Here is a 13,653-nt window from a genome sequence, read left to right on the forward strand (position 1 = left end):
AACTAGACTCTAAGTTAGTATGTGTCCAAGCTAACAGATCTACATCTGTTTACACGTATACTCTGCCAATCACTGTCAAGTTCCTGGTCGAAGGTTCATCGAACCACTTTTGCACTGTCTCTGCTGTTCCATACCTGAACAGTTAGTAATCTAACAACACTTAAAGTACCAGGTACTGGAGTGATAAACTGAATTTTCACAGAAAAAAAGTTCAAAGTTTCATCTGCAGGGACAAACACACATACTCATTATAAATAATGTAACACACTGAGGTTTTTTCTCCTGCTGTAGCCGCATTTGTCATTTCTGATGTTTATGTACATACACTACAAGACTCTCGTGGCAAGTAAACAGAAAACCCAGACCACATACCGTATTTACTTGAATCTAAGCTGCACGTGAAAAATGAGACTCAAAATCAAGGAAAAAAAATTTTCCTGAATCTAAGCCGCACCTGAAATTTGAGACTTGAAATTCAAGGGAGAGAAAAGTTTTAGGCCGCACCTCCAAATCGAAACAAAGTTGGTCCATTGTAATATGAGACACAATTTAGGTCGAATGAATGACGATACAGCTACAGTAGTTTGGTTCGAGTCGTAAGCTTAGCAGTTAAGCTTTACCAGGTAGCCATTGCTATGCGTCAGGCCCGTAGTTATACGGGTACCCTTCCATTTTCACCTGCTTCGTCTGGTTTGAATAGATTGCTTATTTTTCTTTGATCTGACAAGTGGTGTTTTCTTTGTTATAGGTGTTTACGCCACTCTAAGCTGAAAATGCATTATTGTTCTGTGTCGTGTATTGTTTGTCCCATTCTGATACTGTGTGTTTACGAACTGTCGCCGCTCGCGGCGTGGCTTGCATTTGTGCGCGCTACCGCCGCTTACAATAAAAAAAAAGAGAGAAATTGTCTCGTTAGTGAAACAATGGCAAGAGACTGCTATTTGTTGTTACTTACACCAATGCTTTCTTTGATAATGATCAACAAGAACCAAATAATAGACTGCGTATGATAGATGTTCTGAATGAGAGTTTAGCTAAAATTTTTCGCTGTTTGAAAATCGTTGCAGACGCCTCTTTTGTACATTACATTCTGCACAGAAATTAGTCGTCTTAGAGTTAAAAATCTAGTCAATTGCCATGCTTCATTTCTGACTGTATCACTATTAGGCATAAGAATAATACGAATATAAACATGACATGATATGTATATTCTTCCACGTTTGCTGTTGTCTCACACTAGTTTCGAAGTTTATTAGGCAGACAGGATTTAAATGAGATAGCAGGAAACATGAAAGAATACATGGCAAAATGTTTATATTCGTATTATTCTTATGGTGAAGAGAATACTGCATGTGATTCTCAATTCATAAAAGTTCCTGTTAGCAACCATCTCTTCTCACAGGTAGGAAAAAATTCAGAATGTAGAGTTGGCCATATTGACAAACATCCCAAACAGTTTTGCCAGTTGGATTTTCATAGTACGGTACATTGAATTGCTGCTTCATTCGAAGATGAACAATACGGAATTTGTATTTACTTCATTGGATAATGTATGAAAATGCAGTGGTCGAAACTCGGGGCGGAGAAAAAGCTCATCTTCCACCTTTTTCTTAAATTTATTTACTGACTCAGAGATATTGGCGCAAGTATTTGTGCCTGCAAAGCGTGCCTGTATAGCGCTACATATATTAGATGGCAGAAGTTAGTTGTGGCGGCATCTACCAACATTTTTCAGAACTTGCACTTGTTTTGCGCTCGATTCTAAGCCGCAGGCAGTTTTTTGGATTACAAAAACCGGAAAAGAAGTGCGGCTTAGATTCGAGTAAATACGGTATTGCATACAAATTAGTCACTCACCAAAATGGATTTTGGCTTTGAGATGATCACATTAATAATATTTCAACATAGATAGTGCAAACATGCTGTATATCCCAATAAAAGAGGTGCCTTTAAGCAGTAAAATTGGAAAATGCAGTAAGGGCCATCCACATAATGTATCATTAATAAATTTCACCACAAAAGGCACAAAAATGTTACACAAGTACACTGATTATTACCAGACATGACTGCGTGGCAATAGCGGAATGTGAAGAAAATGTCACCCTGAAAATGTAAATAATTCCAATGTTAGTTTGTTATTATTTCTCTTGATATTGAATCAAAAGTATCATTACGTTGTAGGCTTTACCAGTGTGTGTGTGTGTGTGTGTGTGTGTGTGTGTGTGTGTGTGTGTGTGTTGAATACATCTAATGAAGGGAGTATTGTTTATTCTCTGTATCCTCTAGTCCATTTTTTAAGGCTATAGAGGCATCTAAAATCATTTGTCACAACATTTTTTGTCCCTTATATGTATTGTTATTCCAGGCCAATCTTCTTGAACCTGTACCTCTTTCGTCCCTTGGGACTGAGCTAATTGGTCAAAAACTTCCCTGATAGGCAGCGAGCATTGTGCATGTATAATCAGTTACATAATCATCAGAATGAGTGAATATAAACTGATTTTTATGATATTATGAAACAAAAAGAAGGTACAAACTTTTTCAAAAAAATTTGTGCCTGTAATATGGTAATGATAACTGTTTTCCAGAATAAAAGTAACTATGGGTGTGATATCAGATGGTTCATGGAATAATAATTTGCAAACTGTGTACAACGAAGACTTTGAATATGTTATTCAATTCCATTTATGTGTAATGTTATTTCTGTGAAGGATTTGTGTATATGGTGAACTCTAGTTATTAATAGAATCTGGTTGCGTACATGGTAGCATACGAAATATTTAAAAATTATGACAATTTGGCAATCTGATGGATGTGCATTGCAGAAATAAGTTGCATGACAGCAATGGGTTTGGGATGGCAGTATCCAGATCGTCCCATGTTCGCTCCGTTCATACAATAGTGGGCAAAAACAGTTCAGGTCTGGGCAATTTTTACAATAAGCTTGATGGATGATCGGCCCTTGTTAATGATCATTGCAGACGATGATGTAAATGGCCACTGTTTTGTGCCATTTTGGCACTAAAGTTTTTTTAAACTTCCCTGGAGGTTTTGACAGAACACTTCCAGTCTTAAACTCTTGACCAAACAGTTCAGTACATATTCTGTATGAATTGTGCTTCTCACAACACTTGACAGTGAACACATACTGTTTTAGCATGAGCGCCATTTTGTGTTTCATTCAACTGGCTATTTAACACATATGCTCCTTCCAACCACTCAAATATATTAAAGTAGAAGAGTGAAACGTATGTGCTAAGGTCTCATCAGGGTGGCTCCAGAAAATAGTCGGTAGTTGCCGACATTGTGTTGATCAGTGAAGATACAACAGTTTGTTTCTAAAGATGTATATCATGTTGAAATTTCGTGTATTTGGCCCAAACTTTTTATCATAGTATCAATATATGTTTATATTGCCTTGATTTACAGATCAAAATATTGTGTTTTACAGGTTATGGTGATACCATTGTGGCGTCCAATCCTTTTGATGACACTCCACCCCAGATGTCGTCGATGAGCATGAGTCACAGCCATCACGTCCACATGAATCATCACCACCACCACCACCATCACATGGGTGGTCCTCCTATGGGAGGCATGAGTCCCATGGGCAACATGAGTGGGCCACCTATGGGCAACAGTAGTCACATGAGTGGCCCACCAATGAACAACATGGGCAGCCACACCATGGGAGGACCCATCAGCAGTGGCCAGATGGGAGGTCCACCCATGAGCAGTGGTCCTCCGATGGGCAGTGGTCCTCCGATGGGCAGTCCTATGAACAGCTGTCCTCCTATGGGAAGCCCCCTGAACAGCGGAACTATGGGTGGTCCCATGAGTACGAGTGGTCCTATTGGTAGTCCAATGAACAACATGGGTAGCACAATGATGAGTGGAAGTTCAATGGGCAGTCCAATGGGTGGCCCAATGGGAAGCCCAATGAGTGGTATGGGTGGTCCTACAATGAACAGTAGTCATATGAATAATGGTCCAATGGGTGGACCATTGAACAGCAGTCACTTAGGAGGTCCTTCCATGAACAACATGGGTGGTCCAATAGGTGGTCCACCAATGAACAGTAGTCCGTTAAGTGGTCCTCCAATGAACAGTAGTCCCATGGGTGGCCCAGCAATGAGCAATAGTCCTATGGGGGGACCTTCAATGAACAATGGACCAATGGGTGGCCCATCTATGAACAGTTTGTGTGGTCCGCCAATGAACAGTGGTCATATGGGAGGTGGCATGAACGTCACACCGATGAACAACATGGGCTCAATGAGTCCTATGAATCATCACCATTCTCCGCACCCTCATCCTATGGGAAACATGGGACCTATGGGTGCTATGAGTGGTAACATGGCTCCTAACATGCATCCCATGGGGATGCATGGACCATCACATCCACCGCATGGCTTCCCTGGACCTGGTATGGGGCCAAAGCCAATGCCAGTCTCAGCGGGAAAGGTAAGTGCAGAGATATCTAAATTTTATTGTAATTATATATCTAAAAAGAAAGATGATGAGACTTACCAAACAAAAGCGCTGGCAGGTCGATAGACACACAAACAAACACAAATATACACACAAAATTCAAGCTTTCGCAACAAACTGTTGCCTCATCAGGAAAGAGGGAAGGAGAGGGAAAGACGAAAGGATGTGGGTTTTAAGGGAGAGGGTAAGGAGTCATTCCAATCCCGGGAGCGGAAAGACTTACCTTAGGGGGAAAAAAGGACAGGTATACACTCGCACACACACACATATCCATCCACACATACAGACACAAGCAGACATATTTAAAGACAAATTGTAATTAAATGGATATTTTAATTGTGTTTTTCATTTTAATCTGTTGTTCTTTCTTAATAATGGTTGGTGCAGGTTTATTCTGCCTAAATGGACTGCAGAGGTGTGTGTGTGTGTGTGTGTGTGTGTGTGTGTGTGTGTGTGTGGATTTAACAACATGCGAGTTATATAGATTGTAGGTATTTATTTATTCATTCATCTATTTTTTTCCCCTCCAAACTTGAGAAGGAACGGAGTGCTATAGTTGTATAAATATTACAGTTAGGAAACCTCACTCTTTCGCAGAGTGTGATTCAAATATTTGTAAAAGTAATTTCCAAGGCTAGTTTCAGAAAAAAATGTGAGCTACTGGCAGACTGAATTACTGAACCAGTCTGTGAACCTTGTGCAGGTGACAGTTTTTTATTTGGGAAAACCTGGGGTGAGGCCAGTTCCGTATCCAACGGACAGTACTTGGATGACAGGAGTAGACTCATGGCTCAACACAGTTAGGTATCCACTTGTCAAAATGTGTGTTCATGTATTTGGAGCTTTTTAATTAGTAATAAATAAGGTGGTCTTGTATAGAGCTAAAAGAATCAGATTAATGATAAAACTTGGTACAAGATGTGCCATATGAAAAGTGTCCAAATAATTGCTTGCTGCAGTAACATGTTTTTCTCTTAAATTACATAGAAATGCATCTCCACAACTTCTGATATCCATTATTTTCTTAGGAAGGTCTGGAAAAGTAGAATTTTCCCGTTACCTTAATGTCTGTCACAGATAAATTATTTCCCACATTGTCTTCCCTGGTTTAAAATTTTTTAAACCGTTGTGTGACTTACATTTACTGTTGGGACTTGTTCCTTAGCTTCTTCAGAAAGCAGTGCATATGGCTGTATTTCTAGTCTTTAGTTAAATTTGTCCATAGAAAGACATTCTCCTTTTGTTTAGCATTTTTCACACTGAATGGTAAAATTGATGCAGCCAGATTTGGAGGTTATTGTGATGCTATTTCAGTGATTACCAAATCGAGTAAAACTTACAAGGAACTTAGCAGGATGAGCCCACTTGTCTTATAATGTTGCTTTCCCTCTGACCTTGATGTATGCCCCCATTCAGTTGGAAAAAGCACCGTAAAGTTTTTGCATCATCCCCTGAGGCAAGGTGGCCCATAAATTTTGTAACAGGTCCTTGATATACTGGAGCAAGTTGACGTCAGAGCAAGTACCGCATGTATTACATTGGGGCCAAATCTGGGTTTCTTTTTGGCCACAGGAGTACATCAACAGTTCATAGACATGTGTCATGTAGAATAATGTTGTCCTGTAGTAAACTGACATTTCAATACAATCACATGAGAGGTAACACAAGACGTAGGATGTCTGTGACGTACAGTTGTGCCATCAGAGTTCCCTCACTTATCATCATCCTCATACCCAATGGGTCACCACGCTGTGATTCCAGGAGTAACATTGCTGTGTTTCTCCAATTCATTGAAAGAATGGGACGTCTTTGCTGGTTGCCACCGTGTTCACTGACTAGAGTCGTCCTCAGTAGTGCAGAACTGCTATTCTTTACTGATCACAATGCGATGCTATTTGTCAGGAGTCCACAGGTGGGAACAGGTTATTATGTGTTTGGTGAATAATAACTCTGTCTGGTGTGGTTAGACTGTGTTGATCAGAACCTTGACAAGTATAATGCTCTTGTGATCCCATCTAATCTAACATCAGGACACTGTTGCAGCCAAGTGCCCTACAAATCTGGATATTGCATGATTCGACCAGCCAACCAAATGGACACATACAATGACAGTCACTTGCTGATAACACTGTCTCACATGAGTATGAGGTATCTGCATGCTCTTCACAGTGACCACTCAATATCTAGTGCTGCTCATGCCCCTGTAGACAAACAGCAGTCCCGGGTGTTAGAATAGGCCCGAGGCATTCCTGCCTGTCGTAAGAGGCGACTAAAAGGAGTCCCACGTGTATCAGCCTTTATGTGAAGGTCCCCTGTTGAGTTTGACCTTCATTTTTCAAAATTTTACCGAAGAGTGAGCCAATTGGGTAAGGGCGCTTTACATGGTGCACAGTGTCCATCATGCGCTGAGACCTCTCGCATGCTTCTTTGGCATGGATCTGCACTTCCGCTCATTCTCCAGCTGTTGGCATTGTCACCCTCCTGGGTGCATTTTCCTCCATCCTCTGTGCAGTATCGCTTTCTGCACTGTTCATGATAATGGACTTCTTAGCTTGTTTGCGCCTGATATCCAGCACGTTAGTCAGACTGTTGTGGTGGGGCCACCATGTACCATGTTGGTTGTAGCCCGCTGGCCACACAGGGATCTGCTCTACTGATGCCTGCGCCATTAACTCCCCATGTATGCCAAAGAGTAGATGCCCATCACCCTGTGGCATCGGGAATCCCAGCAATGGCCATCCTGTCAGGTGGCCTTTGCTGCGGCTGGGTGGCGCCTGTGGGGAGGGCCCCTGGTCGGAGTGGGTGGTATCAGGGCAGATGACACGCCATGAAGTGTTGTATGTCATCTCTTGCTGGTGGTCAAACACCAGCAGTCTCTAAGTGGTCTAGTTCTAACTTCAATGCTAAGAAATACGACCCCAAATCGTCCCCCCCCCTCCCACCCCCCACCCCCGGCCGCATCATGGAAGGAACGCCAGGCTAAGGATGGCAGCGAAGCTTATTCACCCCGATACCTCGTATGTATGAGAGTTGGTGGGGAATCTTTCTTGTCAATGAAATCTCAGTTTTTTGTGGATCATTTAGAGGACAAGTTTGGGAAGGAGGAGGGCTTGTCCAAAATGCAGTCAGGGTCGGTCTACATCAAAACAGCATCCGCTGCCCAGTCACGGGCACTACTTGCCTGTGACAAGCTGGAGGATGTTTCTGTTTCCATCACTTGCCTTTAGAGCTTAAATATGGTCCAGGGTATCATATTTCACAGGGACCTTCTTTTGCAGTCTGATGATAAGCTGTGCGCCAATTTAAAGCGGCGAGGTGTCCCATTTCATCCGGCGCGTCCACTGGGGTCCGACTAATCAGTCTGCCACCGGTGCCTTCATCTTGGCCTTTGAGGGTGACACATTACCCAAGAAGGTCAAGGTGATGGTCTACCTCTGTGACGTAAAGCCATATATCCCTCCCCCGATGTGGTGCTTTAAGTGCTGGTAGTTTGGCCATATGTCTTCCAGCTGTACTTCCAGCATCACTTGTTGGCATTGTGGACGTCCTTCAAATCCCGATACTCCCTGTGCCCCGCCTTCCATCTGTGTCAACTACGAAGAGCACCATTTGCCTTGCTCGCCAGACTGCAGGTGTCTCCAGAAAGAAAGAAAAATAATGGAAGACAAGACCTTGGACTGACTGACCTACACTGAGGCTAAGAGAAAATATGAGAGGCTACATCATGTGCATATGATGTCAACCTACGCCGCCGCTATGACAATGGTTCTACCATCTTCCATTCCACTAGGAACAGTTGGCTCTCAGAGCCGTCAGTTTCCACCTGCCCCCTTGATGGTGGGGGTCAGTTCTCTCCCTGTTGCTCCTGCACAACCTTCTCCAGGAGCAACCCCCTCCCCTCCTCCTCCCCCCCCCCCCCTCGCCCACCCACCCACACAACCATCGTGGATGTCAGTCCCCACTTCTCAGCTGGAGAAGCATAAGTCTTCTTTGGATCCTCTTGCCAGGAAGGGATCCCTTGGGTCACTCCCTTCCCAGGTTCCTACCAGTGGCAAAGCTGACACCTGTCAGTGACTGAAGCAACCACAGGTAGCTGGTTGTGGGGCTTCACAGTCCTCCTCAGTTCCTGAGACTGAATCAGTGAAGCCCTCCAAGCCGGGCAAACCTAAGGAGCAGTGAGAGAAACCTAAAGAGAAAAAGACCCCCAAGAACCAAGGCACTGAGGTGGCACCCACACCACCACTACCTACAAGCTCTGTGTCAGGACAAGGTGGAGATTCTGGCATCCGCTGAGGATCTAGATCTCGCTGGGCCCTCAAACACAATGGATGTCGATCACACAGGTACTCATATGGTGGCAGTAGGTGACCCTGAGGCATAGACTGCCTCATCAAGTGTTTCATGCCTTCCCAGTCTCACGATCATGTAATCCTCCAGTGGTATTGCGGTGGTTTTTTCCACCACCTGACTTAGCTACGGCAACTGTTAATTTTTACACCTGCTTTCTCCAGTGCCTTCCAGGAAACCTGGTTCCCAGCAATGCGGACCCCTGCCCTCTGCAGCCATAAGGGATGTTATAGGAACCGTAGCGACTAGAATAAAGTCTCAGCTGGAGTTTGCATCTATGTCCTGAACTCAGTATGTAGTGAACCTACGCCCCTTCAAACCCCTCTTGAAGCTGTGGCTGTCAGGATAAGGATGATGCAGGAAATAACTGTCTGCAATGTGTATCTTCCTCCAGATGGTGCAGTACTGCTGAATGTATTGGCTGCACTAATTGATCAACTCCCTAAACCTTCCCTACTTTTGGGAGATTTTAACGTGCATAACATTTTGTGTGGTGGCGTCATGCTTAACGGCTTAACTCAACCTCTGCCTCTTAACATACAGGTGCCCCCACACATTTCAGTGTGGCACATGCCAAATATTTGGCCATTGATCTCTCGGTTTGCAGTCCTGGCCTTCTCCCATCTATCCATTGGGGAATAATTGACGACCTGTTTGGTAATGAACACTTCCCCATCTTCTTGTCATTCCCCCGACATCATGCCCACAGATGCCTACCCAGATGGGCTTTAAACAAGGCAGACTGGGAAGCCTTTACCTCTGCTGTCACTGCAGAATCTCCCCCACATGGTGCCATGGATATTGTTGTTGAGCAGGTCACTACAACAATCGTTTCTGCGGCAGAAAATGCAATCTCTCGTTCTTTAGGGTGCCCCCGGCGAAAGTCAGACTCTTGGTGGTCGCCGGAAGGCTCTGAGGCAATTGAAGAGCATCAGCGAGCTCTACAGAGACATTAGCGGCACTCTTCCCTAGAGCACCTAATAGCTTTTAAGCAGCTCAAAGCCCACATTCCCCAGCTTATAAAATTACAGAAACAGGAGTGTTGGGAGAGGTATGTGTTGACCATTGGGTGCCATACATCACCTTCCCAAGTCTGGATGAAGATTAGACATCTTTTTGGGTACCAGACCCCAACAGGAATCCACGCCATTAACATCAATGACGTGTTATCTACTGACGCAAATGTGATTGCCGAGCACTTTGCTAAGCACTATGCTCGAGCCTCTGCGTTGGAGAACTACCCCGCAGCCTTTCACACACTCAAACGGCGGATGAAAAGGAAAATCGTCTCGTTCACTACACACCACAGTGAACCCTATAACAGCCTATTTACAGAGTGGGAGCTCCTCAGCACCCTTGCACATAGCCCTGACACAGCTCTTGGGCCGGATCAGATCTACAGTCAGATGATTAAACATCTCTCATCTGACTACAAGCGACATCTCCTCGTCATCTTCAACCGGATCTGGTGCAATGGCATTTTTCCCGCACAATGGCGGGAGAGCGCCATAATTCCGGTGCACAAACCTGGTCAAAGCCTGCATAATGTGGATAGTTACCGGCTGATCAGCCTCACCAACTTTCTTTGTAAGCTGCTGGAATGTATGGTGTGTCGGCAGTTGGGTTGGGTCCTGGAGTCAGGTGGGCTACTGGCTCCATGTCAGGGTGGCTTTGCCAGGGTCATTCTACCACTGATGATCTTGTGTCCCTCGAGTCTGCCATCTGAACAGCCTTTTCCAGCTGCCAACGTCCTTTTTTACTTATGTAAGCATATGACACAACCTGACGACTTCGTATCTTTGCCACATTGTACGAGTAAGGTCTCTTGGGCCCGCTCCCGATTTTTATCGAAAACTTCCTGCCGCTCCGTTACTTTCCATGTCCAAATCGGTGCCTCCCACAGTTCCCCCCATATACAGGAGAATGGCATTCCATAGGGCTCTGTAGTGAGTGTCTCTACTTTTAGTGGCTATTAAGTCTAGCAGCAACTGTAGGGCTGTCGCTCACCTTCTCTGTATGCAGATGACTTCTGCATTTTGTACTGCTCCTCCAGTACTGGTGTTGCTGAGTGGCGCCTACAGGGAGCCATTCACAAGGTGCAGTCATAGGCTCTATCCCTCTGTTTCCAGTTTTCAGCCGCAAAGTCGTGTCTCATACATTTCTGTCGGCGTCATACCGTTCATCCAGAACCGGAACTTTACCTCTGGTTTCCAATGCCCGATTGACTTGGCAACCTCACCTTCATCAGCTTAAGTAGAAGTGCTGACAACACCTCAGTGCCCTACACTGCCTGAGCAACACCAACTAGGGTGCAGATCGCTCTACGCTGCTGTAGCTCTACAGAGCCCTTGTTCAATCCCCTCTTGACTATGGGAGTCTGGTTTACGGTTCGGCGGTGCCGTCAGTGTTGCGTTTACTTGACCCAGTGCACCACTGTGGCGTTTGTCTAGCGACGGGAGCTTTTAGAATGAGTCGAGTGTCCTGGTGGAGGCTGGAGTCCGTCCATTTAAGGTTAGTCGTGCACAACTGCTTACCAGTTACATTGCACATGTTCATAGTTCTCCTGCGCATCCGAATTACTGTCTGCTTTTCCCAACCATGGCGGTTCATCTCCCGCATCGGCATCCCAGGTCAGGGCTTTTGATTGCGGTTCGCTTCCGGTCCTTTCTGTCGGAACTGGAGTCCTTACCGTTACTACCTCTCCTCGAGGTCCATTCACGTACACCTCCACAGTGTACACTGAGGCTGTAGATTCTTCTGGACCTTTCACATGGCCCTAAGGACTCTGTTAACCGTGCGGCTCTCCGATATCATTTCCTCTCAATTCTTGACATGTACTGTGGACATGAAGTGGTGTACACCGAAGGCTTGATGGCTGATGGTCACATAGACTTTGCGTTTGTTCATGGAGGACACATTGAACAACACTCCTCGTCAGATGACTGCAGTGTTGTAACTGCAGAGCTGGTGGCCATATTTTGTGCTCTTGAACACATCTGTTCATGCCCTGGTGAGTCATTTCTCCTGTGCACTGACTCCTTGAGTAGCCTACAAGCTATCGACCAATGCTACCCTCGCCATCCTTTGGTAGCGTCCATTCAGGAGTCCATCTATGTCCTGGGACGGTCGCGTCATTCAGTGGTGTTTGTGTGGACCGGACCCCAGGACATGTCGGAATCCCAGGCAACGAACTTGCTGACAGGCTGGCAAACAGGCTATGTGGAAACTGCTTCTGGAGATGAGTATCTCCAAAACTGACCTGTGTTCTGTCTTACGCCGCAGGGTTTTTCGGCTTTGGGAGACAGAATCAGTTGTCCTCTGCCGACTCCGCATTGGCCGTACATGGCTGACGCATGGTTACCTCCTCCGTCGCGAGGACCCACTTTGGTGTTGTTGTGGCTCACAAATGACGGTCGTCCACCTCTTGCTGGACTGCCCACTTTTAGCTGCCCTGCGACGGTCTTTTAATTTTCCCAGCACCCTACCTTTGGTGTTGGATGACAATGCCTCCACAGAAGCTTTGGTTTTAGGTTTTATTCGTGAGGGTGGATGTTATCATTTGAGCGTAGTTGTAGCACATGTCCTTTGTCCTTCTGTATCCTCCACCCTAGTGCTTTTAGTATGGAGGTTTTAATGTGTTGCAGAGTGGCTGGCTTCTCCTTTTTATACTCATGGTCAGCCAGCCATGGTAATCTGCTCTCTTGTTTTGATCTATTCTACATGTTTCTTGCATCTCTCTGTGGTTTTCTTGTGATTTTGTCCATTTCAGTGTTTGTTGCCCTTCTGTCATTCTTGTGGTTTTCTCCTTTCTTCCAGCTGTGTTTTGTATGTCTTGATTATTTTGCTTCCACCTTTGTGGAATTATTTTAATTGGAACTAGGGACTGATGACCTAGCAGTTTGGTCACACCCCCCCCCCTCCCCCCTCTCCCTTTTTAAACCAACCAACAAAGAGCCATATGTGTTTTAGTGGGCATTCTATGTATCACTGATAATTGCAATTCTAATCATTTACATAACCACTAGTGGTGTGTGTGTGTGTGTGTGTGTGTGTGTGTGTGTGTGTGTGTGTGTGTGTGTGTGAAAAGTTGCATTGACATGTGTTAGGCAGTGAATATTCTCATTCTCAGATGTCTCAGTCAAATCCTCTTTTTACTGCTGGATGAATATGAATAATGTTATATAATTTGGTTGTTGTGGTTGTGGTCTTCAGTCCTGAGACTGGTTTGATGCAGCTCTCCATGCTACTCTATCCTGGGCAAGCTGCTTCATCTCCCAGTACCTACTGCAACCTACATCCTTCTGAATCTGCTTAGTGTGTTCACCTCTTGGTCTCCCGCTACGATTTTTACCCTCCACGCTGCCCTTCAATACTAAATCGGTGATCCCTTGATGCCTCAGAACATGCCCTACCAACCGATCCCTTCTTCTAGTCAAGTTGTGCCACAAACTCCTCTTCTCCCCAATTCTATTCAATACCTCCTCATTAGTTAAGTGATCTACCCACCTAATCTTCAGCATTCTTCTGTAGCACCACATTTTGAAAGCTTCTATTCTCTTCTTGTCCAAACTATTTATCGTCCATGTTTCACTTCCATATGTGGCTACACTCCATACAAATACTTTCAGAAACGACTTCTTGACACTTAAACCTATACTCGATGTTAACAAATTTCTCTTCTTCAGAAATGCTTACCTTCCCATTGCCAGTCTACATTTTATATCCTCTCTACTTCGACCATCATCAGTTATTTTGCTTCCCAAATAGCAAAACTCCTTTACTGCTTTAAGTGTCTCATTTCCTAATCTAATTCCC

At 44.8% G+C, this 13,653-nt stretch overlaps 1 protein-coding gene across 2 annotated transcripts in view; it reads left to right on the top strand.

Annotated features, from left to right (window-relative positions):
• LOC126198826 (protein pygopus) overlaps positions 1 to 13,653 on the top strand; it is a 67,957-nt gene that overhangs the window by 10,481 nt on the left and 43,823 nt on the right. For both annotated transcript variants that reach the window (XM_049935398.1, XM_049935399.1), the window contains exon 5: positions 3,452 to 4,464. In XM_049935398.1, coding sequence (XP_049791355.1) covers positions 3,452 to 4,464 — 1,013 coding nt within the window. The remainder of the gene's footprint in view (positions 1 to 3,451; positions 4,465 to 13,653) is intronic.

The sequence above is a fragment of the Schistocerca nitens genome, chromosome 8, assembly GCF_023898315.1.
Source record: "Schistocerca nitens isolate TAMUIC-IGC-003100 chromosome 8, iqSchNite1.1, whole genome shotgun sequence".
Classification (NCBI taxonomy): domain Eukaryota; kingdom Metazoa; phylum Arthropoda; class Insecta; order Orthoptera; family Acrididae; genus Schistocerca; species Schistocerca nitens.